This window comes from Ostrinia furnacalis, unplaced genomic scaffold (genome assembly GCF_004193835.3).
Source record: "Ostrinia furnacalis isolate ACB-3 unplaced genomic scaffold, ASM419383v2 OfSCF1126, whole genome shotgun sequence".
Classification (NCBI taxonomy): Eukaryota; Metazoa; Arthropoda; class Insecta; order Lepidoptera; family Crambidae; genus Ostrinia; species Ostrinia furnacalis.
In genome coordinates, this window is record NW_021131365.1 from 604,542 (window position 1) to 630,578 (window position 26,037).

Genomic DNA, 26,037 nt, shown 5'->3' on the forward strand with positions numbered 1-26,037 from the left:
TGAACATAGCGCCGAGTGCTCGGCCGAACGCTCGAGTATGTAACTTGCTCACCCAACTGTCTCGACCGAGTAAAAATTTTACCTACATTGTACCTAAACTGTGATCAAGGCTTTATGACTATAACTATAGTGGGTAGCAAAAGTACGTACCGATAATGTCCCATGTTCAGAATCAGGGAGGTTGTCTGATAAGTCACCAGATGATGGGGTTCCCCATGCTTCTTCTCCGCTTGCCCCGCTACCTTCTCCCGTCTCTGCCGTGCCTTCTTCTGTTCCAAGAGCTGATTTCCAATCACTCACACCTAAACATCTAAAAGAGAAACAAATCGTGAAATGTTTATAATTTTGTAATGTTATTTGCACAACAATGTAAAAAAACACTATTATAAAATGTAAATTCTAAAACAAATCTAATCTAAAAGTAATAATTAGCTAAAAGTTAAGATATTTTTGTAAGTTGATTTACATTATTGTTAAGTAACGTTTTAGTTGATCTACAGAACATAATTTATTTCAAAATGTAACAAAAGTAACATGTAGAAACATAAATAAGATTTTTGGCTATGTCGTGTTTCAACATAAAATTGGATCTAAAACTAAATCTAATCTTTGTAATTTTTTTAAAAATATTTTATAGATATTAAGAACTCGTATTTCTAAATTCTATTGTTGTAGTACAACTTTTCTCTAAATCATAATTATCTATGTAATATTGAATCTATGTATTTGGAGACGAACTACTACTATTGTTACCTATCACAGAATAGGATTTATCTATCTAAGATTTTCGTATTCTAGCATTTATACAATACTTTGTAACAAAATTAAAGTAACAAATAAGTCTTCACGTGAATTAAATATTTTGAAAAGAATAATAAATAATTCACTAAAGGCTTTGTAACTTGTAACATTCTATGAGCTCAAAAGATACACCTAAATACATAACACAAACTTTGAAATTAGCTCCCAGACATACTTATCGTGTTTTCAATATCACCCAAAGTGATGAAGAATTCCTCCTAATAGATAAAGGGAAAGATAATTAGTAGACAAATAAAAACAGTGAAAGGTGATTCGATTAAGCATGATAGAGTGGGTAAAATATAAACTAAGTAGCCAGAAATGTTAGAGAGCAAAGTAAGTGACGGTATAACATAAGACGATTTACTGGAAAAATAGGTAGGTAGGTTCATGAAATGGAAATATTAAAGAATAATTACATAGGTACCTTTCTAAGAACGATGGTTGTTTGTGGGCAATAGAGGTGTTTGGAACGCTTTCTGTGTAACTGAAGATGTTCATTTTCTCCACTACGAAGGAGCCTGCTCTTGCTGTCCAGCCCATGATGCCACCAGCCGCTCCAGTAACTGGATAAATAACATGTCCATTTTTAGCTAAAAGGCTCTGATTAGATTGCGATTTATTTATTAGTATCTATCATAATATTATTAATACCTGGGTTGTAAGGTTTGATAGGCTCAGGCTCCTGTGCCGTCAGTCTTACGTTGCCATCGTCAGTCTCATCGGACGGTAGCCTCTCCAGGCTTGACATTGTGCCGTATCTGCAATTAGTGGTGGCATTACTATTATTGCAACTATTTTGCAATCTCTTGCAATTACATAATTATCACAATCACATACCTTTTGAGAGATATGTAAGGCAGATCTTCCGGCACATCAGGAGAATCTGGGGAGTCATCTATCAGTGAATCCTGCAAGTACATCAGATCGAAGTGGGTTTTCATCTAGAATCAGATGTTTAGCCAAATGATATTAATTTTGTAATAATAATAAATTTTGTAGATAATAAAAATGTCTTTTATAGATCTACTATATCATGAATGGAAACTACTTACAGTCTTATTGGTGGTGTTGTAATCAGGAGTTGGTGGGACTACAGCTATGTTGGGGACCGGAGACTCGGACTTGACCGAACCAAGGCTGCCCGGTCTCGACAAATTGTTGGTATTTCCAACTGTCTGCCTTTTGAACGGCTCCACACGCATTAGGTGCGCTGCTGGGTTGATGGCCGACAAGCCCATCAGCATAAGCGGTCCTAACTCTAAATCTTCATCAGAACCTAGCTCACTCGGATTAGTGTTAGCATTAAAATCTTCTGTGCGCTCAGTCTTCTTATTTATATCCCCATTCATTTTACTAACAGCAGATATACCCATTCTGGGGGATCTCCTTAAACCTCTATCTATTTTAAAATCGTTATCATCCTCGTGAATGGAATCGTCTTCTAAAAAAACCGATGATGTTCTTAAACATGAACCTACATTTTCTCTTTTGGTAATAATGTTCATACCTAATACTTTATTAAGTACATTCTCAGCCTTTTGTCGTGTAATCTGCTCCTTTCTAGCTGATGCTGGCGATGGGTAACTGGATGTAGTCATTTTGGATTTGGACAATGTAATGCTTTCAACGCATTTCACTTCATTCAAATATTTTTCTTGTGCTATGACACATTGTACTTGATTGGCAATGTTTGAGTTAGACATTCTTAAGTCGTTAGAACTAGAATTAAATACCATGGAACTGCATGTTGTATGACTAGTTGATAGTGGACTATTATTTCTACTGCTAGATGATGGACTTGGCGATCTGATGGAGTGTTCTTTCCTCAATTCCAATTGGCTCTTTGTATGGCTTCTTGAGTGAGAGTGGACGCTTCGGTTCAAAATAGGTGAATCAGTTTTCAATTCGTAGGACGTAGACTTGAGCATTTTTTGACTTTGCTCAATTGAGTCTATGACTTTTAAGGCCGCTAATGGGGCATCTTCAGGACGTATCTTGATAGCACCTTTTCGCTCTAAATGACTAAAGTTTTTTGGCTTACGGTTACCACAATTTGCACTACACGCACTTGTTGAACTTTTGTTAGAGTTCGAGTTTTGTGGCGAAGGCTCTGGTTTTGGTTTGACGGGTATGGGGGGTTCTTTTTGGGATATTAAGGGACTGTTTGGTTTTGACAAGCATTTTTTGTGGCACTGTCTGCATACTGGGATCGTGTCAACTACCACTGGACTCGTTCGGACTGTTATCTGTAAATGGAATGATAGTGATAATAACATGGAAATGAGTATTAATTACTGAAATACCTACGGTAGGTTTGTTTCTTTGTACCTGACTTCCAGAATTACTGCTTTTAGACGGGCTTCGTTCTGTCTCTTTTTTCTCAGCAGGTGAGGAGCCCTTATTTTCTGGAGCGTTTATAACTAGATCAGCTACTTCTAATAGATTAAGCTCCTTGGATCTCTTCCTGAGCTCTTCAACACTCCACATCTGAAAATTATATTTCTGGTGTGGATCTTTGTAATTGCAATGGGACTTGTGGCAACTATTGTTACTAACTTGTCCATCTGCTGATTTAATGTGTCATATCGGAGACTGCCGATCCTAAATGTGGAATAGAAAAAGGCAGAAAGAAAGGTTTATTAGTGAATACTATACTTAGCATCACAGAACATACGTATCAAGCGAAAGCAGAACAATAAATACAGCTTTGTCACAGTTATCATAATAATTCCGCTCAATACTATGTTTTACATTCTGTGACACTATGTATATTTTTCAATAATTGCTTGAGTAAGAAGATAGGCATATTATCATCTAATGATAATGATACGTATAGCGTTAGTGTTGAACCCCGCAGAACTTTTACACAAAACTTTAGAAGAGTCGTCTGAGACTCTGCTATTAAACATTTGCAATTTGGAAGTACAAGACAAAAACGAAGGCAAACCCAATTTTGTGATTGTAACTTTACGTTCGTGTTACAGTTTATTGCGTGCTCTAGTACTTAAATGTTGATCATCAGCATGATCTTTTACCTCCATATCTGGTTCAGGAGGGTCCATCTCCTCGGCTTCTGGCAGTTGCGTCATCCACCTCTGAAGGTGCAAGGTAGACCCCCTACTCCTGGTGCTCCTTGCGCCTTCCGTCGCACTACCACCAGCACCGGTTTGAGTCTCGGCAGAACTTCGGCGCGTCTACAATTTAATGTGCCTATGTTAAGGCGACTGTACTTTATTTGATTTCAAAAATTATTCAATTAAATGTATTTTTTTAGTGTTTGAAAATTTTGGTCTTCCCCACGAATGATGAAGGGAAGTCCAAGATTTGATATTAAAAGGTTAATGTGGATATTTAACGATCCAAAAATCATAGGTTAATTTAAATAACTTTATTAGAATGTGAGAAAAAACTTACTCTCTTGGGTCAAACACGGTGTGCATTGTGCCTTGTATGTAATAGCTGTTTAAGCGACTTTTATTTAGAAATAAAAATAAGTTAATTTGAAATTTCTGCGACGTGCTGGTGCGAATTTGTATGTACATTTTATAAAAAGCACATTTAGTAAAGTAATAAAGGGTTAATTATAATAAGTTAAACATCATAAATAAATTGCTTGGTATGGATAAATATTAAATGGAATACACAGAAAAATGGTAAGTCGTTATTAAAAAATACAAGAAATCGTTAGCGTCGCAAAATTTTTCCTGCAGATGTTATTGAAATAAAAAAAGTAGTTTTCGCCATTGACAAAATCACTTTATTACGGATATTAGAAATATACTGCTCCGATCTAAACATAAACATCCAAATTCATATATTATTATATTTTAAGTCCATTAAATGTCACAAAGAACCCAGAATTTCAAGTAAAATGTTTTCTCAAAATTATCTTTTTTGTATTCTATTACTATATTAAAATTTACACACAGCCAAAGACATCGAAAATTATTGATTCTAACTACCAATTCTTTTTGTAAAAAAGGAGGTCATATACACATTAAAACCCGGGTTTAGGTTATGTGAACATTTTGCGATGCTAGCGATATAATACGCGTAGTCTAATATCAATATACATCTGCTATTACATGATCCACATATTTATCTATATGTTTATATTATACAAAAACAAAAAGCAGTAGCTAAAATATATCACATTGAAGTGTTACACCGACTACCATTGTTCAAAGTAAACACATTAATTTCTAGGCGAAGTGCGAAAAGAAGCGATGTTCAAATTATAATTGCTTTACATAAAATCTACGATGATTTTCTACATGATTTGATTTCGCGAAGCTGATCGCCAAATATCCACATGACCTGTACAAGTGATTCCATGTTATGTACAGATTTACAATGTAAGAATCTGAAGTCACATGCTTACAACATCGATACAGTGGAAAATAATGTCATCTAGGTAGTTATTCCGTTACACAATAATATTATGTTGAATAAAATGTCATTAGTACATTCATAAGAAGAAGATAGTGTAGAAACAAATTCAAAATTGCCTCTGAAATTAGTAATTTTAGAAGAAAAGCGTAACTCGTCAAAGTTAAAGGACGGAAGACGTAAGAAGCAAAAATATATTATAAAACGAGCTAGGTTCGAAGTCTTTAAGTATTATTACGGCTTGGTACCCTACAGTTACAATTTTGACACTGATTACTACACTCGCGAGCAAAAGTATGGAATCACTTACATGAAGTTGTTTCCATGCGATCTTGTGTACTACCGAATTTGTTAGGAACAAAAAAGTGGCACCATTTTAAAGATTAAACTTTTATCTTTAAATTGATACCAAATTCATTTAAATCACACCAGTATTTAAAAAGATATCCCGGCTGATGTGGAGAAGTAACGAAAAAGACATGTATGAACTGTTTGATACGTCGCGATTTGCGGCCTATTTACCCCTTATAAAAGCACGCGTTTTCGGATTTTTGCTTTCACACGTTGATTCATACACATCTCCGCTTCTTTTGACATTTTACCTGGGATTCTACACCTTCAGAAGCAGCACAAATCGTTGCACTATTGCAAGAAGGGCTCAGCCAGCGGGCTGTCGCACGTCAGCGCCACATAAGCCAGTCCTGGGTTTCGAAAGTTTTAAGAAGCTTTAGTGTATTTGTTAAAATGTAAATTGGCATTATAATTGGTTAATACTTAAGCAAGTTGTACCTCTAATTACCCCATTTGTGGATTATATCAGTTCTGAGAAAACTTTTGCAGCACTCGGTTGGGTTTTCATATTAATACAATAACACTGTAATATCATAAGTGGGTATCAGACTTATTAATAATTTTCTATTATAATCAAAATACCGAGATTTCTTTTCAATACTGCTAATGTTCGAAAATATGTCTCTCAAAATTTTTACCACAACCTTATTCTCATCTATAAGCAATTTTTAACAATCCAACAAACTTTGCTCGCGCCCTCTGGGCGTCTACGTGACAAAAGCTCACTGCTTCTGTGGATTCTTTGCCTAAACACCATCTAATGCCACAGGAGCACAGAACACCACTGAAAAACTCGCAGTGTTTGTCGACGTTTTATTTATCTCCATTTGTAGCCAGATCTCCGGGGAAAGCAGGAGTCTGCTAACTCCGGATCTGACTCCGCGGATCAAAGTTCTAAATAAGCAGGGGGAGTCGGCCGTTCTGGCAGGGCCACTCGTGGCAGCAAGGGATCATCGGGCAAAAAGATCCGTTCTTCCACTGCATGTTTATAAGAAGGATCGACGTCTAAGTCTGCTAAAGCCAGATCTGCTTCAAAAGACTCCCATCTGCATGGAGAAGTTTCTGAATAGTCTTCACCACCTTCAGGGGTGAGTTGAGCACTCGGGGACGTGGCTCTCTCCTCGTTCTTTTCAATACTGGAGGATGAGACAAAGTGGGACGAAAACGTTTGCGATTCAGCTGGGGATAAGTTTGCTGAGGGTGTTTCTGGTGTGGGAGCTGTTCTCCAAACAGTGCTGAGTGGGCCCCTGACAGGTTGCGGTGTGGGGGAATCTGAGCTGGTGCGGACATCAAAACTAACCCTGACTTCTTTTTCGGGGCGTTCTTCTACGAGCATGTTGAGGTGGGAGCGGTAAGAGCTGGCTGGCAGGAGAGCCAGGCTAGAGTGCCGTTGGATGCTGGACGCGGATACCTGGCGTTGCTGCGAGTCCAGGGTGGCGAGGGAGAACGTCAGCTGAGGGTCCGGCGAGTCTAGAGGCGAGCCCAGGGGCGTCCCTGTCATCGTGTGCGCGCGGTATCTGTAGAAAAGATAAGTGCGATATTTACAATGTGCTCTACAACTCTGAAGATAGTGTTATTAAGAAGGTAGTTGAAGAATATAAATAACATTTGTTGTTTTTGTACAATTCGTTAGATACCTTTCCCCAGAGTAGACGTATCGATCCATAACAGTATCCAGGACTTAGTGTGTACCTATTTACTTCTATTTTTATTTCCACGCAAACTTTGATGTAGTTTATTAGCATCTAGGCGTAGCAGCAGTTCTTAGTTACAGATAAACTTACATTTGCCGTTGCAGCAAGCTCTGCCACACAGCCTTCAAGTCTATCGACGGCGCTCGAAGGACCACGGTGCGCGTGCGGTGGGGCGTTCGCGGGGCACACGACACTAGCGGGCTTTCCCCGCCGGTCCTGCCCAGGATGAGGCGGAACTCCGTCGCTGGAATTAGGTAAAGGAAGTTTTTATGAATATTTTAGTAGCCTTTTAGTAGCCTTGGCAGAAATTGAGGACTCTTCTGCCTCAACGGTCATCATAGCGCTTTTTAAATCTCTGTGAGTTTAGAAATAATAAGCATCATTATTTGCTAAAAATCGAACGCACAGCGTTGAATAGAGCTCTGTGATTGTACAGTGTGAGACCTCATAGTAATGTTTGTTAATACGGGCATTACTCATGTCACAAATAAATCAAGCAAGCAATGGTACTTTGTGACTGGCTGAAAAATTAATTTTCAACAACTGACCTTTTTTCCTAACATTGAACTGTGCTTCCGACACGGTTCCCAGAGCGACCGGCTCCTCCGTAACGAACAGCACTCGGTCCCTTGACACTGTCGCGAAGAGTAGCAGATCCGTGAATAGTAGTGCCCAGTACGGCCTCACTGCGCGTCCTTCCACCCTTGAGAGCTCCCCGCCGAAGATCCACTGTCTGCCAGCTGTGCTTAGCACGAACGGCTGGCGGAAAGGACATAGATTAAAGAGTATGGTTTTGAAAGAATTGAGTAGAAGATGACATCTAAAAGTTATTTTACTTGACACCAAAGAGTCACCACCACCACTTTGAAAATGATGATGTTTTTTAACCTGACACAGCGTGGTCTGGTCACCCTATAGATTTTGCCAAACCAACTTTTGATGTCACCTGTTCGCTAGTAATTTACTTATCTATTCAAAGCAACGCTTATAAACCTACACAAGGTACAGCTACTCATTCTAAAGTACCTACATAATGTACTTACTTTACACCTAGTGAACACCAGTCTGCTCTCCAGATCTGAGACCGACAGTAGAGGCTTCCCATCACCAGCTAGGCCCATCAGACCAGACCCAGCTGTCACGTCTTGATATCCACTCTGAAAAAAATACCTTTGTTTAACAAGATGCCAAAGTCATTGATAAATTCTTCAGTCTTCTTGAAAAATTGAATGAATTGTGAACTTCTAACGTTCCTTTTGAACAAGGCAATATTAATATCAATGACTTTCTTTGGCTTCGCCCGAGTGGATTTCGCTATGTCATAGAAAGTTTTAATCATGCGCATTCCAAAAATTGATAATGGCTTTTTACGAGTCTCAAAATACCAAAATAATCTAAATAATTTCGGTGGTTTAGGCGTGAAAGAATAACAGACATCCATCCATCCTCATATTATTTTTAATATGAATATGATTAAAATCCGCAATCACCTGTAACTGCTCTACAATGACTTGCAGCTGCTTCTTCTCCAGCTGGTCATACGGGCCGGCGCCGCTGGCAGCCGCAGCAGTCCTCATCAGCCTCAGCAGTTCTCGGAACTGCTCCAAGGGCTTGTGGACGAGCGACGTGATGTCCGGCCTTCTTCGAGGTATAGGCGGGCTGGTGCAGAAGCGAGAGAACGCTCCACTCGGGTCTTTTGACTTTTTGACCTGATAAGCAGTTTGAAATAATATATTATGACAGCGCAGGACGTCCACCTACAAGGTGAGCAGACGATATCTTAAAGGTAGCAGGAAGGTGCTGGATGCAGGCTGCTACTAACTGGCCTATCTGGAAATCATTGGGGGAGACCTATGTTCAGCTGTGGACGTCCTGTGGCTAAAATTTATTGTTGATGCTTTGGATTTTTGTTGCTTTTTCAACTCTCATGTTGCTATTATTAACACTAATTTGAAGATCAACAGATACAAAAGAGAATTTCATGATTTGGTTGAATTATGTAAGATTTGATGTGGAACTTACCAGAACACAATCTGCTCTTTTCAATCCTAGACAATATTTCTTATAAAGGCTAAGGAACACAGGGGTCTTCTGAAGGTACACCGCCACCACCGTTGACGTTTGTATCTCCCCGTCATCTTGCACTACTTGGTCCAAGATGTCTTCAGACAGTCGAAAGATCTGTCAGCAAAATAATGTGGTTTAGATACTCTTCTCATTGATGATTCGATTTGTAGGCATTATTAAACAGTCCAGACAAATAAGATCTTCTCATCATTATCTGATGATTCGATTTGTAAGACAAATAACACCTTTTGACTTTGATGTCAGCCTATGGTTTTGTCCTCTCATAATTTTGGTGGACATTGCCACTTACTCTTCCAGAGAAAAATTGTATTTTTTATGACTAGCATACTGTTAAGACATTACACGCTTGGCGTTGATACGCGACACTCCTTGTTATTATTAAAACCCCTTGTAATGGGTACATATTAGGATTAATTGATTTAGTCTGACTTTTGCAACAAAAAAGGATTAGGTAGATATTCTCATGTGCTATCGACTGTACATATCCTACTCTATAATCTACACCTTCCTCTCGTATTTCAATATAAATTACTGTCTCTTCTTTTTAATTTACAATACTCACTTCTTCGATATTCTGGAACAGCAGCTGGTGATCGTTCGGCGCGATCAGATCGGCTCTCTCAGCGAGCGGAGACACGAACCTCACCAGCCCGAATTGGAGGCACGTGGCATAGTGCTGTTCCCTGGCCACGACCGCCAGGAGAGCGCGCTTGCGCACGTCCGTCGAGAGACCTGGCGTCTGAAGGTCCAACGACTTAAGGAAAAAAACCCATAATTCAAACAATTCGTTCGATTTCATTTATTTTAAAACGGGTCTGGTGCTGTGCTTTGTTGAATTGTTTGTGATTCTGCTACCTTCATTCAACTGTGCGGTGGTTGTAGAGCACCTAATTTTAAGATTATTAAGCAAGTAAGGTAACTCTTAACCAAAGATCTTGAAACTTATTGACGGTTAGTGAGGTCTGCTAATAAGAACCCCTTATGCCCCAGACATTGTGGCAGCAGCGGCAGCAATAAGATTGTCTTCTTTTAAATGCTTAGCTCTAACATCTCTGCCAGGAGTTGTAGCCAAAATCTATTAAAGATTTACCACCAATAAAACCTAACCAGTGAAGGTTAAGTTCGCTGAGGTTAAAATTGAAATTAATGTCATTTTGGATATTGAGATTATTCATGACTGGACATTCAGAAATATACGTGAATTGTTCAAAGCTGAGAATTTTCTTTAATTCAAAGTTATGATCTAGTAATGCTTATTAATAATCTGGTTAAATTGAAGATAATAATAAAGTAAAAATAACAGAAGAAATGCCTTTCTCATACCTATAGAAGTACAGGAAAACCTGGCCCCTTCTCACTTATAAAAAAAGTTTGAAAAATAAATAACAAAATAAGTAAAAGTAGGTGTGTGAACAACTCAGGGTAAAAAACTTAGGATATAAAAAATAAAAACATACGAAATAAATTAAAAGCAATAAATTTATTTGCGATTATGAAACAGAAATTAGAAACGAAATAAAATTAACAGGAACCATTCATTCATGATTACACAAAAAAGACAAAAAAAATGATGAAAAACAAAAAGTAAGACAAAGTGAAAATCTATGACATAGCAAAATCATTAGAAATACAAATAAAAATAACACGCAAAGTCTTGAAAAGAAAATAAATAGAAAACATTAACAAAATAAATATTAACAAAAACAGCGAGGTTAAACGTAACTATTCCCCTTTCATTGAATTTGAATTACTAACTAATGTTAAAATAGTAAAACTAATACACAGTTAATTATTAGAAAGAAATTCTAAGTACGATAACATAATAGAGTTATAAAATAATGGAATGTACGAAGTCTACAATCTAAGATTACTGTATAAAATAATCTGTACAAAATAAATAACAAAAGCATTACAAACAGTAACTGTACAAGGTCTAGTGTGATATCGTAAGCACACGAAAATTACGTTTAGTACTAGCACCACTTTCCTAAACTTTGATTCCAAATTAAATTCGTTTTTTAAGATGACTAGTATGCCACAATTAGAAATTTTGATAATGCTTACATGTTGCATTTATAAGACGCATTTGAAAATAGATGGGTACTTAGATTATTAATTTATCCACAACGAGGAAGTTCTTGGCGACGATAACCAGCCTAACTTCTGACGATAAGGCTGAAGGTGGAACCAAACTTCACCCGGAATCCTCAATCACAGAGGAACTATCTTACATAACAATGCTGTTATGGTCACAGACTTAGGTAAGATGGTGGTAGCTAGCCAGGTGGGCTTAGGTTCAGTTATAATTCAGTTAGTCATAAAATTAAAATTTTCCAACCCACCCTCAACCTGCTGAACATCTAATGCGTCAAATACTTGCACCGTGTACCACTAAACGATGATGCCGTTACCGACCTCTTTGGAGAAGGTGACTTGCGGTAAGTGCAGTTTGCGGCGGTCGAGCGACTGGCTGGTCGACGAACACGCGGTAGGGGGGCGCGCGGCGGCCGCCGGCGAGGCCAGGGCGTTCGCGCGGGGGGAGCGGGGCGCGGGCGGCGGGGTCGACTCCGGCGCGGGGATCGACACTTGAGCGAGGCGCGGACGCACGCCCACACCGTTTGGGGGCACCCGTCTGAACGTTTCTATCGTTAAGAACTGGCCTGCTGATCTGGAAATTGAAGATGTATTGTGAGTTCATTTGTTTATTTTGGTGTCTTCTCAACTTGCTTTATCCGCGAGAGAAAAAATGCTTTATATTTGTATTTAAAATCGTGAAAAAAACATAATTAGACGACATTGAAAAGAGGCTTATTGGGCTGGAGTTTTATGCAAAAAAGTCAAAGGATTTGAGAATTGCTTAAAGATAAAAAAGCTTTATTAATTTGATATAATTAAGTCTAGGTGGACAGGGTGACCTCATAAAGGTTACGGGATGGTGTTCTGTTTTGTTTTGCCAAACATCTATGCCTGACGCTGTGACTTTTACTACCCCCAACTTTCACGTTTTTCTATGAAACCATTTTCTTTGTATTATGTTCTTATAGTAATTTTTGTGATTAATAATGAGAATCAAGATCTTAAACCATAATCATTGGGAGAGGCCTATTTTCAAATGGACGTCCTATAAAATGACGATGATGATGAATGAACTTGAACTCACTTAACGAGATTCCGGACCTCCTCCTCAGGCGCTGTGACGACATTCTTATTCCCGACGAACACTAAGTAGTCGCCGGCTCGAAGCCCCGCGCGCTCCGCAGAACCCCCCGCTGCTACCCTTTCCACGCGGGGTGGTCTGGTCCAGACCACCGTGAAGCCGAAGCCACCGGCTGCTCCGCGGACGAGTCTGGAAAGAGATGAAGGTTGAAGAAACTGGCTATTGGATATGAAGGTTGAAGAGACTGACTATTGGATATGAAGGTTGAAGAGACTGACTATTGGATCTGAATGAAGATTCAAGAGACTGACTAGTGAAGGATTTGGGAAGTATTGTCTGAACCAGTTCGTTGATACTCCAGAAAGAAATGAAATTGTTGGGTCAGACAGAAGATGAAGATTGAAGAGACTGACTAGAGAAGCATCTGGGAAGTGATGTCTGAACCAGACCGTTGTTACTCCAGAAATGAAGTTGTTCAAGAAGGTAAGGTGCTTTACTATTTTTTTTACATTTGACGCTTATGTTAGTGGTGTAAAGTTATGCTACAGCTTTTCATAAATACTTTGATATCTTTGAAACCGGCTTAATTCAAAAGAGCTAACTATTGTAGCTCAAATTTAGTAGCTCAATTTTAATTTTAATTTAAGTTCGCCTTATGTACAAATTTATTTTGGCATAAAAGTTTAAATAAATAAATAGTGTTGAGGTTGCTTTTTTGTTCATTTATGTATTCATCTTCTATTGTGTGCTAAATGTTCTATTGTAATAATTTATAGCGGACGACAATTTACACTTCTCGTTTACCAAATAATAGGTGTAGACTAAACAAAAACAGTAAACAACCTAGTGGTAAAAAACCTTGAACTTGAACTGTAGGTACGTTATTGATCAAAATTGGAAGGAGAAACGTTAAATTGTTACATTACAGTAAGTAATAGACACACTATACACTGTAATACAATTTTAGCACCCAGTGATGAAAAAGCTTCTTTAAATCTTCACAGGACTCTTATTTCGTCACTTTTTAAACAAAGATGCTTCAAACTTACTTTCTAGTAGTAGTGAAGGGGGTGCGGCCATTTCTAGGGGCTCTTCTAGGCGCGGCCGGGTCGTCAGGCGGGTCCAGCTCCAAGTATCGCAGGAACAGGTGCTCGTCTGCCTCCCTTTGCAAAGCAGCGGCCACTTGTGCTTGGTTCGTGCTCGTTGCTGACGACGGGCCGTTGGTTGCCACTCCTGGTAGATTGAAGTTGATTAGTTTTTTTTAGCATTAAGAGCTGCATCTCAAAATGTAATAACTTGAAACAATCGATCTTAAGGTGGGAATCGAAGCCACGACCCTACACATCCTAGGCGACTGCTCTAACCTTGCTCTTGACCTCTGAGCTACTCACACTCGTATTCACAAACATTACTATGAGGTCTCACAGTGCGCGTGGACGCACAGGGTAACACAGTACCAATTACAGAGCTCTATTCAACGCTGTGCGTTTGATTTGCTGCTTCACTTCGTTTGTGAATACGAGCGTTAGATATTGGAGATAGAAGTTGAGTCTTGGTTTCAGAAAGATCTATGCCACATTTATCATTCCTTTATTTTAGGATGTTCTTTAAGGAAAGAAGACAATAGTCGAGCTAATTTCTAATCTGTAACTATCAAATCTCTCTTTTGCACTCTCAACAAAATCCTTGCTACAAGTTACGCCCTTGGTGGCAAAAGAGAGATTTGCTATGACACTACGGTATATGACGGAATTAGCAATGAAGAGCCATCAGAAAGATCCAAGGAACTCTCGAAAGGAATACCCGCAGATAATAAATCTATTGCGGAATATTAATGTGCCCAGCGTTCGTTCATAGAGCATAAATATTGCCTCATACTTGGCTCCATATGACTTCCAAAATTCCTCGTATTATTACGTCCTTGCCAAGAATAATAAAACTAATGGCATTCCATCGTTATCTATAAATCTGTATCATGTTTTCTATTCACTGATATTTAAAAGGTATATTTTTGGGTGAGTTATTGGTGGCAGTTAACGAATTAAAGAGTTACAATTTAACTACAAGTTAATTTACGTGACCGTTAGTCGTGACCCCTTGACTTTGCGGTAGTTGTTTACATGTTTTTGTGTAACGCATGAGTAAACAATTTCTTTTTAACCTGCCCATTAACTGAAGGTTGGTCATTGAAGATACCATTGATTAATTGTTTCAGAACTTTCTGTAATTCTGGCTTACTTCATAATGTATAGTGTCTGGAAATGTTAAGAGCACTTATCTTAGTTAGGCCCGATTCGACCAAACTTTTATTCGAGAATAACTCCTGGTATAACTGGAATATTGACAGTTTCAGTATGGGAAATAATGTCAAAACTGACGATTTATTCTGAGATTAATATTTACTCTTGTTTGGTCGAATCCACCTTAAATGTGAAAGTTTTTTGTTTGTACTCTTTCAACACCTTGTGAATGTATTTTGGAGAAAATTGCTCTAGAGATATCTTAAGCTATAGAGAGGTTTAAGACCCAAGATAAAACAGACTACTTTTAATCCCGGATTTTAAGGGGACAAAAGCTAGAAAATTACCTTTATCATTATGGTTCTCTTTAGTCCCGTCATTGGTGCTGGTCTCAATGTTGTCGGTGGCCATCTTGCGCTTGTCCTCGGTCACTAGTCGCTCGCTCCGCTCATTGGTCGCGCCCTGCCGCCCTTGGAGGAAGTAGGTCCCGCTGACGTCACTACTGCTCGCATCTTTTAGTGGGAACGAGACACATCCTAGGAACTCGCTCCGCCTGTAACAAGGAGAGATGTGGGTGAGCTGGTGTTTTGAGAGGAAATTATACTTTTTGGGGGTTATAATTGATTCTGATTGTATGGTTGATCGTCTTTTGTCACTGAAATGAATCTAGGTATGATATTACATGGTGATTAATTGAACATCGATATAGCCATTTTAATTTTTTCTCCAAATCGTACATGGTGGAAGTTAAAAGTAATTGATGTAACGATTTTATTATATCCACATAGAGCATGTTATAATATAGAAAAACTGGTCTTATTTTCAGGTCTGATGAAACAGAGGCAATGAGGCATATTTGGTAAGTACTTGTCCATAATTCAGTTAGTATCGATGTCAAATCCGACCACTTATCCAATCATTAATTCAAGATCAACCCACGATCTTGCCTTGAACTTTGCTCGAACTCTAAGTGGACTAGAAGGAATAGTTCCAGACATAACAACTCTATTTACCGTAAACTGGGGGCAGAAATAAAAACACCAATAGAAGAAAACAGTAATACGACGATTATATTTGATATCACAAAAACACAGTAAAACAACAAACTTATTTAATACAGTGAGGTGCAAAGTAAATAGATCAATAGAAAATAAAAATAATGTACATGAAAATCGAAGAGCATTTCCAAGTAAGAAACGGCATAAGATTTATTTTAAAGGTTGATAATGCTTCTCTTGCGTTCCGCAATTTCATTACCTGGCATAAAATATTTCTAGAAACCTGGAAATACCTTTTTGCCCTTCCAAAGGCGACTAGGATATTCAATAACCCAGCCTCTTTATTGTAACGAAGTCTAAGTGGAAATTCTTGAAGATTCAGAGGAAATTGAACACGTCAAGGTTTTAGGAAGAATATTGCTTTACGTCTCTTTTTGTTCACACCTATAATCAAGAAACTTGGATAACTAGACCTTAAGTAAACTATTTGGGTTAGAAATTACACAGTGTCATATACACTTGGTGCTTGGAGCTTTTTGCGAAAGCGTAAAAGCATGACGGTCAAGAAAGTTACCTTAATTTCGCATGAGTATAGTTTTGTTCGTCCTACTTAGCATTAGGCTGATGTATTCAAGATGATGGGTTGCGTCTTGCAAGTCATTTCAGCTAACATGATACGCTATTTGCACACCTGACTTGATGATCTGATGACTCATTTAAAAGCTTCTGTCTGTGTTACATTTCGGTGTTCTTTCTATTTGTATGAAAAATGCGGTCATTGGAACACATGGATAGAGAGATATAATTAATTTTATTTTTGTTAGCTTCTTTATTGTTACAATGATCGATATGGATGATGAGTACGATACATTTCGACCTGTTTTGGCACTTTTCTCCGATACTAATTTGGCTAATGCCGTTGCATCGGTATGCTTTAGAATCAAGATCAATCTACGTCACTTTATTGCATCAGTGTGCTTACCATGTTTACGTTAGGTGTGTTCGCTAGCAAGTGCGTCAAGAAAATCCATGAAGATTTTAGTTCTTGAAAGTAGCCGCTAGGGGTTTACTACACTGATTTATATTAATACAACTTCTTGCACAGTCTGTACGTTATCATTCATATTACTCAGCAGTAAAACTGAAAGCACTTTATCGTTTTGTTCTATATCAGTAAAAGCTTCGTTATCAGATCTTAGTCGCTTACTTTTACGGCATCATGTCTTCATTTCCCCCGATAACCTGATAGCAGTACCTCTAGCACGAAAAACTTTCGTTTGCGTATACGAATCGCCATCAAAAGACTTAAACAGCGCCTCTGTAAACGTGACGTAAAGCGAACTTAGTAAAATGAAATGGTAGCGCGAAACTAATTTTGACAATAAATTTCGAGATCGTCACGTTATCGTTGAATTCGAAGGTTTTCATCGAATTTTGTCAAATACGCAAACGATCTGAAGACGAAAATTTTTCGTGCTAGATGCAAGTGCTTGCGTGGCAAACTCGCGTGCCGCCGTAGTTTAGCACACGTTAGTGAGGGAAACGTCCGATTGACCTTCTCAAGTTATGGGGCAAATTCTTTATGACTTTGACTTTATTCATCAGCAGTTCAAACTTTCAGCTTCGTTCGGATGGAATCGTTAGGGAAGTTCCTAACCAGTGTTTATGTTACGAGCAATTTGCTGTAGGAGAATGTTTTAGGGAGTATTTTCCTTTGCTCGTTAATTGAAAACTATGATATTACTTTCTTTGCCTTTGGCCTTTCAGTTCTTTTTTTAATAACATCATTCATAGAATAATATCAAAATGTTCAGAAAAAGAGTAAGTACAATATCTCGCTACATACAGATCAACCTAAAAGGTGCGATTGACAAGCAGTTTTGGGATATACAAAAGTTGCAGTACATTAAAAATAAAAGACATTTAAAGCAATTTCATTGAATACATATATTTATACACAGGTAAAAAAAGACGGTGACTTTCATTCGTCGTATTTCAGGACTACACTCTCATCAAAAATTACATTAGATATCGATTTAAACAGCGCGTTTGACTTGGAAATGTTAATTTACTCCCAATCAACGAAGGCAGTAATAATCCATTACCGAAAATTGGCACAGGTCGACATTTCACTCGATAGCAAGATTAGAATTTATGGGGTCCTTTAATTTTAATGTGTCATTTCCCTGAGAAGATTGGAAGGGTCCGCTATTAATTGCTGTAATCTAGTTTCCAGCTGTCTCTAGTTCATAAAATTCCTAAATCAATTTCCTAAATGCCAACATAGCGGTGTGCCTACACTTTAATACAGAAACCAATTTTACTCCCAATTTTTTTGGCAAATTCTTGATGAGACCATCGTCTTCCACATGTCATGCCCTTCATCTTCAAGGCAACATATACAACACCGTCTTCAAATAAACATTAATCACAAAATAAACACATCTATACAGGGTTTTCGTGCAAGGCCTCCCCTAGGGTCTCACAGAAGCTTCTAAGCATGCAAGGGGCCTGTCCCACAAAGCCGTTCTTCGTCTTCGTGCTATGGAGTGTCCATGCGGGCTAGAAGTGTCAGGGTACACCAAGGACTGCGGTCTGACTTACGGGGATAGTTGTCACTCTTCTTCTAGAATTGGCGGGCTGTGGGACGGGGAGTCCTTGACCCTGTCGATGATATCTGCTGGGAGGCTGTTCTTTCTGGCTCTGGGCTCAGGGGGGTCCCATTCGGGCAGACTGTTCTTTCGGCAGAGCTGGTGCCTGCGGTGGGTGTGCTGGTGAGAGCAGTGCTGCCGCGGAGGCGGGTCCTCGCGGCGCGTTTGGCTCAACCCGGCAACCGTTTGGGAGACGAATGACATCTTCTAAAGGGAACTAGATGGTCAGTTCTGGAAAATTTAGACGGTTTAGACTGGCAAGTAAGAGGGCTGTTCTGGTGGGATATTTGATATAAGTTTTATAACAGATCGTTCCTAATTTAGCCAATTTCGAACTTGTTGATATGCACCGCAGTTAAATTATGACTATTTACAAGTTACCTATGCATCCTAAATAAAATAAATAAATGTCGGTTTTTAATCAAAAACGTTATAAATTCAACAAAATATATCTTTCAGTTTAGCGTAAAAACTTTTCCTTAATTGCATACTCACTCAAAACCATACTTGGGACGTTAAATTCCAAAGGATTCACCGTGTCCATTTGCTATCGGACTACCAAACACGTTATGAGGAAAATGAAAATAATGTAGTGTGTAGAATGAAACGAAAGTGAAACATGAGAAAGGGAACAAGTGTTCTTCAGTCACGCGATCCTAGTTTGATCACAGTGAAAGAATAAACAGTAATTCGAGTTATGCAAAAGGGTAGTTTAGGGCCACAGAAGACATGCTACTTTTCAGCAATCGTCGATTTTGCGACTGTATCGATGCAGTATCGCAATTTCGCGATGTCATGCGTTCGGATGCGGTATTGGAATCGCGAGTTTTAGCGATGTCGCTGCATAGAGCTTCCGAAAAGCGACTCAACCGCCGAGTTTGGCGTTAGTGTGTTTTTTAAGGGTGTGGACAGTATTGTCGCTGCATTCAGCTTTTAAAGAACGGCTAAATCGCCGATCAATGATACTACTGATGATTTTTAGGATGACAACTGACGGCTCCGTTTCAATGGCCCCGGAGGATAACGTCAGATTTTAGTGGGTGGGCCCCGCCATCCTGGTGGAGAGAGTCCCACATAACCCACTGACTGTCCGCATCGGCCAGTGGGTATGCGCAATGCATTTCCCGACGAAAAAAGGGTCATCTGCGTTAAGTTTTACATCCTTTTTTCGCTTAAACCCGATTACATAAGCAAAAATATTGTGCCATTTATGTAAGCAAACGCCAGCACTGGTCGAGTGGAACCAAAACTAGGTCAATGAATGAACGTGCACTATTATATTAATGTAAAGGATGATTTGGCTCGCAGCCAGATCCTTCGCTTGTAAACATCCGGGTTACTTATAACATTGAAGTATCACGGTCGATGCGAGGGTGAGAGTGAGACTTGAATGGAATTTCATAAATCCTCAACTTAATAGGAAGAATTTAAGAATAGATGCATAGAGAAGGCTCTTTTACATTATAATAGCGATATTTCTAACGATAGAAATTTAACAATTCATTTTGATTATCCGTTTCAGGGTTTCAGTGACTAATGCCCATTTAGGAGGTGATTGGTGACGATTTACTATTCCCTAAAAAACATACATATTTTTGTCTACTTTAACCTATTTTTCTCCTACAGTGGGGATTTTACTTAACTCACAAAATCAGATTTTATGAATCAGATAATGTTGACTAAAGCGTGAATTATGATTATTTTAAACGAAAATCCTTAAGTTCTTGCTAGAAATTACCAGAGTTGTAATTTGTAATTTTAAATAGCCTTATCAAGTTCATAATAAATAATAAGTTGGATTGCGTGTCATAAAGGCTAGATTGCTAACAAGAAAGATCTAGATTTAGAACTTTATTAGTTGTTGCGAACATTAATTTCTCAGATGTACTTATAATGAGTTGTAAGTACTGCTCATATTATAGAAACGTTAAAATGAGAACGTTTGTATGTCATTCATGTAATACCAACGAATTATCCAGTAATTATAGGCTTTTAGGCTATAATTTATGAAGATTATATCTTTTTGAATATCATGCGAACGAAGTCGTCAGCTAATATGGATGTAAATCAAAATTACTAGGTAATTCTATTTGATATAAGTATTTATAAGTACTTAAAGCATAAACTCAGTCGGAAGTAGTTCCTAGTTCTGCGTAGTCTCACCTTTTCAACTGTTACAAAAAATAAAGAAATATTTGTTTACTATAAATAACGATAAAAATTCAAATACATAAAAAAAAACAAGCTTGCGATATGAACAACACGCTTCAAACCTTTGAACTTTCCCAAAATTAATCCAAAGCCACCGTTATCGTTGCGAACAACAACGTTAATGCCAGCATCGTTATTACCGTGACCATAGATTGTTCACTAACGGTGTCAGAGTCAATGGTAACCTTTGGCGAAGGGCGCCGCCCGCCCTAGACGCTAACGATTTTAATTATAAAACGATCTCGTGTTATGGTATTATGCTTTTAAATTTCAACATTGTGGCGTAGATCGGGTTGATTTAGTATGATAAAATGGTTTTGAGGTGCGTTTTTAGTACAGTGATGAAGATGATAAGACATAAGCTTACTTATTCATACATAATATTTTTTTAATGGATTTTTACTTGTAATAAATTAAGAGAAATCAACAGCTTGCAAATGTGCGATTTTTAACGTATTATAAGTAATAGTTAAATAAATAAATATAAATACGTATAAACTACGTCTATAACTTAAGATTTCAGATAAAATATTTTAATTTATTTATTTCTGAAAACATTTTTAAATTTTAATTTTTAAATTTAAATTATCAAAAGGCTTTTAAAATGCGCTTTTACACTAAATAAAATATATATCTAAAACTTTATTTCCCTTTGTCTGTTATCGTGGCTGCGAATGAAAACAACTTTTGTTACAAGAAAGCCCTTGAGCTTAAAAGCTTATTCTTATCTGTTACGCCCTTAACAAAGTCCTTCAGTGAAAGTAACACTGAATAAACATACACATAAACAGACTGTATCGATTCAATCGATATTGTGTTTACTCGCTCGGAGTACTAATAAATTATGCATGCAAGCTTATTGCTAGCGACTAAAGGTAATTGACGCCCGTATTCACAAACATTACTGTGAGGTCTCACAGTGCGCGTGGACGCACAGGGTCACACACGAACCAATCACAGGGCTCTATTCAACGCTGTGCGTTCGATTAGCTGCTTCACTTAAGCAAGCATCGTTTGTGAATACGGGTGTGAAAGTTCTATAGAACTCACTGTCTATGAAACGTATCACTAGATGTTTATATGGGCATTTGGGCATGTGAACGAAGGAAAAGCCTGCGTGAGATTATGTCTGATCAAAAATTAAACTTTGTTTGCTTAATTTCAGGTACATAAATGATCGGCGAACGTCTGCGAACGCGCGCGAGCAAATGTTCGGGTTGGTGAGTAAAAATTAATAATTAATTGTTTATTTTCTATAATAAGTTAATTTTGTGACGGCTCAAATAAAAAATAAAATGTTTCTCTATTTGCCACAATAACCTGCCTTCGACAAAATTAACATTATGTGAAAGACTTTTTCAGTTGAATATTTAAACGTGAAAAATGCACGTTTCGTACGTCCAAGAACGTACAAACTACAAATACATGTAATCATCAAGCAGCTTACTAATGACACAGTTTAACACGGTAGTCCTCACTGCCACTTACGGTCTGCATATTGTTTTGTAACCGGCAATTCAATATTTTCTACGACTATAAATCATTTTATATTGCAATCGTCCATACAATCAAGGTATCCAACAAGAAAGTAATGAGGGAAACCATACCGCGCATTTGAACAGTAAATATTATGCACAGGGCACAGTCACGAAAGGCCTTTATGGCCGACAAACAGAACCCATAAAAATAATTTAAAAGGGAAAACGATGCGGGCCCGAGGAAATGTGGCTAAAACCCGGCTCCCATTCTCCCCATTTCCCCATTCCCCACCTCCCCGATTGTGGATGCAAACACGGGGTCGAGTATCAACATTAGTTAAAACTTGAGCGGTAAAGAGTTGGAATGGCCGAGGGATTGTTTATTCAGAACATGGGAATGACAATTTCATTGGCTAAGTTTGGATTCGGGGGCTTCATGTGACTTCAGAAACTCATTGTTTTGAGTCAATGATATTGTTGTTTACTTTTCTATCTATTTTGATACCATGTTTTATGAGCTACTGGTGCTTCTGATTGCGCAAACTGGTTCTCATCGAAAAACGTTCCCTCCATGTCACAGAACTATTTTTTTTCTGACAATCAGACTGAATCAAGGATGCAACATCCTAGCCAAAATGGAAACCGTGTCAGTTGTCTAAACCAGTAGGCCTAAGATGCGCGCCGTGATAACTTTTATCGATGTCAAAATGTATGGGCAAAATCGATAAAATGGCGAGATAACCGCTTATCACGGTGCGCATCTTAGGCCTACAGGTCATAAAGTCTGACACTAGGATCATAGTCTTACAGTCCGCAAAGAACAATGAAAGAAGAAAATGCAGTAGAGTGAAAAGAGACTACGAGTATTATACACGTTGTTATTTTGCATTCTTTCTATATTAACAGATCCTACTAATATTATAAGTGCGAAAGTTTGGATATCTGGATGTCTGGATGTTTGTAGCTCTTTCACGCAAAAACTACTGAACGGATTTTGATGAAACATTACAGTATGATTGTTTATAAATAGGCTATAATTTATGACGATCTGTGAGGTATTGTTCCTTACTTTTATTTCTGTGAATGTGGCAAAGATGCAAAGTAACACCCTGTATAGGTCAAAGTTACCATGACCACTGTCTTGTAATTTCAATCTTGTTATTAGAGTTCGTCGTAAAAGACAATTTGGTGGTACAGGAGCAAAAAGTGTAAACATCTAAGTACCCCCATCAAAATCCCATCTCCCTACGAGATGCGCGTAAACTACAAATGTTTATCTAATTCGAATGTTGCCATAAGCTCACTTTATGGCGGTCAGTAAGCTTAGATGAGGGCAAATAAAAACCTAACGGCTCCGAGAGTGTACTGTTAGATAAGGGGATTTTGGTAATTATTTTGAGGTTGGATACCTTTTATTTTTCCAATGTCTTTTGACAGTTTATTTACATTATGATCCGATGAGATACAATTTTGTAAAACAGTGGAAATTTTACAACTTATAAAACATTGGACCGCAAAGAAAAAGGATCGGTTAGAAAATCTTCATTATCTTCAGAAGTACCTACCTGACCTAGCTCTATGAAATAAAAATATTAAAATTCAAGATTTTTATTTTTAATAAATGTAAAATAATTAAAATTGTACTATTTCCAGTAGTTTTCATTTCATAAAGCTAGGTCAGGTTTTCTGATGATATACATAGAAGTTTTTTGTCCGACTCTTTTTCTTTGCGGTGTATTACCTCACCCTATCTGGCCAGAGAGAGCGTGGAGAGTGTAAAAATAAAAAAATAAAAAAAATAAAAAATATTTATTCAGTTTAGACCACAAGTGGCACTTATGAACGTCAATAGAAAATAATAAAAAAAGAAAAAGGTAGCCCTTATGGGGCACTTTACATGTCTCCTTATCTTTTGGGCCCTACCAGCGCTTCGAGACAAACATATGGCAAGTGCTGAGAAGAAACGCCGGAACAAACTCAGTCACCACTTATTGCCAGGAATTATCTAACGGTAAGAATAGTCAAATTTAAGTACATCAAATATGTGCAGACTGAACTGACCACGCATCCTTGTCATCAATATAGGACAAATCCTCTATTTGCCTTTGGTAAATTAGAAGGGCTTGTGCTCATGCAGTGGATATTAAATAATGATGATAATGACAATGATTAGAAATGGGTATGACGACGTAGGGGAGACCGAGGAGTTCAGTTGTAACAGTTGTGAGTTGTGACATTATATCGATTTTTGGAAATCTATTAAGGAGACTTATGCCCGTTTTCACCATCAATCCCTAATTTTTAAGTGACCCCTATGAAAACAAAATGCCTGACAAGTGTCACCATAGGGGTCACTTACAAATTAGGGATTGATGGTGAAAACGGGCATTAAACTAAAAAATGCGTACTGTTACGAGCTTGCTAGTAGTTAATAAGTTTCAAAAAATCGTCAATGTTACAATTTTATCTATTACAACTCTCCTTGGTCTCTCCTATCAACAGGGGTTTTTGTGGGGCTCCTCGTGGATAAATCATTTTGTATTCTACAATGATCTCTGTATTATTAATTTGTATATTTTAGCAAATTACTGAAGCCAATATTATTTTTATAGTAATTTTAAATAGCATTGCCTAATTTCTTTCACACTTTACCATTTTACCGGTAGATAACCGTCCCCAAAGATTGTTTAACGAAATGGTGAGCGACTGTTTGGAGAAGTATTGACTTGGGCGAGTGTTTGCGAACGTCGAGGGCCGCGCGTTTGAACGGTCGAGTTGAGTGGAAGGAGGAAATAAAACATTATCTAAAAGGAACTTTTTCTTAGTCTCTATCTCCAAGAGGACTCTATTGGGATAGAATAGAAATGTCTATCTATTTGTCTATGACCAGACTGTTCTTTATCTCAAAAAATAGTTTTAGGTTGGGTTGCATCATGTTACTTTAACTTTAACAAACGTCTCTGCCAAAATCCATACAAAAAACACCGGTTATTTTTATAGTTACGGTTACAGTTTGGTGGAGCAACTCAGCCTTAGGTTGCACCTTCTTCCTTTAACTTTGACAAACGTCAAAAAGCTGTCAAAGTCCATACAAAAACACCGGTTATCGTTATAATTACGGTCAAAGTTAGGTAGTGCAACTCAGCCTAAGTGTATGTTGCCACATCGAGTACTGAGGAGTTAGAACAACAAAGAACTTTTTTGAAACGTTTATGAAGTCTAGGCAGTATCTAGTGTAGAACAACAAAGGACTTTTTTGAAACATTTATGAAGTCTAGGCAGGATCTACAGCTTAACCGCCAATAAAAATCCAACCAGCGAAGGTCAAGTTGGTCTCGGGGGAAAGTTAAACTGTCATTGGACCCGCCATTAGGTATCAAGTGTTTTTATGGTGCAAACGAGGCACAGTTCGTAGCAATTTACGACGGCTACCGATGTCAAACATTGATCGATGGTCGTCGTGTCGTGGACAATTGATTACACGAGCGCTTTATTACTTTAATTATTAAATGAGTTGTTTTTACTATTAAGATACTAAACTGTATGTATAGCAGCATCTTTGGAAGACGAAACATCAAGCTATGGAGTCTATTGGTTCTCAGAGGTCGATTTCGCAACAAAATTGTTAACGCCCGTACTCACAAACATTAAAGAGTTCTCACAGTGCGCGTGGACGCACAGGGTCACACACGAACCAATCACAGAGCTCTATTCAACGCTGTGCGTTCGATTGGTTGCTTAACTTAAGCAAGTAATCGGTCCGACGGATTAACCATTCCAATTACGTTGATTTACCTGTAATATCCCAAAAGAATTGCTGAAATTGTTTGTTCCACCTCATTACTTACGCCCGTAATCACAAACGATACTTGCTTAAGTGAAGCAGCAATCGAACGCACAGCGTTGAATAGACCTCTGTGATTGGTTCGTGTGTCACCCTGTGCGTCCACGCGCACTGTGAGACCTCATAGTAATG

The 26,037-nt window shown here is 38.1% G+C and overlaps 1 protein-coding gene across 1 annotated transcript in view; it reads right to left on the bottom strand.

Annotated features, from left to right (window-relative positions):
* PsGEF (Protostome-specific GEF) overlaps positions 1-26,037 on the bottom strand; it is a 61,083-nt gene that overhangs the window by 8,640 nt on the left and 26,406 nt on the right. The window contains exons 5-22 of the mRNA XM_028302475.1: positions 15,071-15,276; positions 13,533-13,716; positions 12,487-12,672; positions 11,742-11,994; positions 9,889-10,065; positions 9,261-9,419; positions 8,729-8,947; positions 8,282-8,395; positions 7,787-7,997; positions 7,329-7,482; positions 6,956-7,061; positions 3,840-3,998; positions 3,133-3,291; positions 1,857-3,050; positions 1,642-1,745; positions 1,456-1,562; positions 1,229-1,367; positions 151-310 (exon numbers count right to left, since the gene is read on the bottom strand). Of these exons, the coding sequence (XP_028158276.1) occupies positions 151-310; positions 1,229-1,367; positions 1,456-1,562; positions 1,642-1,745; positions 1,857-3,050; positions 3,133-3,291; positions 3,840-3,998; positions 6,956-7,061; positions 7,329-7,482; positions 7,787-7,997; positions 8,282-8,395; positions 8,729-8,947; positions 9,261-9,419; positions 9,889-10,065; positions 11,742-11,994; positions 12,487-12,672; positions 13,533-13,716; positions 15,071-15,276 (3,991 nt within the window). The remainder of the gene's footprint in view (positions 1-150; positions 311-1,228; positions 1,368-1,455; positions 1,563-1,641; positions 1,746-1,856; positions 3,051-3,132; positions 3,292-3,839; positions 3,999-6,955; positions 7,062-7,328; positions 7,483-7,786; positions 7,998-8,281; positions 8,396-8,728; positions 8,948-9,260; positions 9,420-9,888; positions 10,066-11,741; positions 11,995-12,486; positions 12,673-13,532; positions 13,717-15,070; positions 15,277-26,037) is intronic.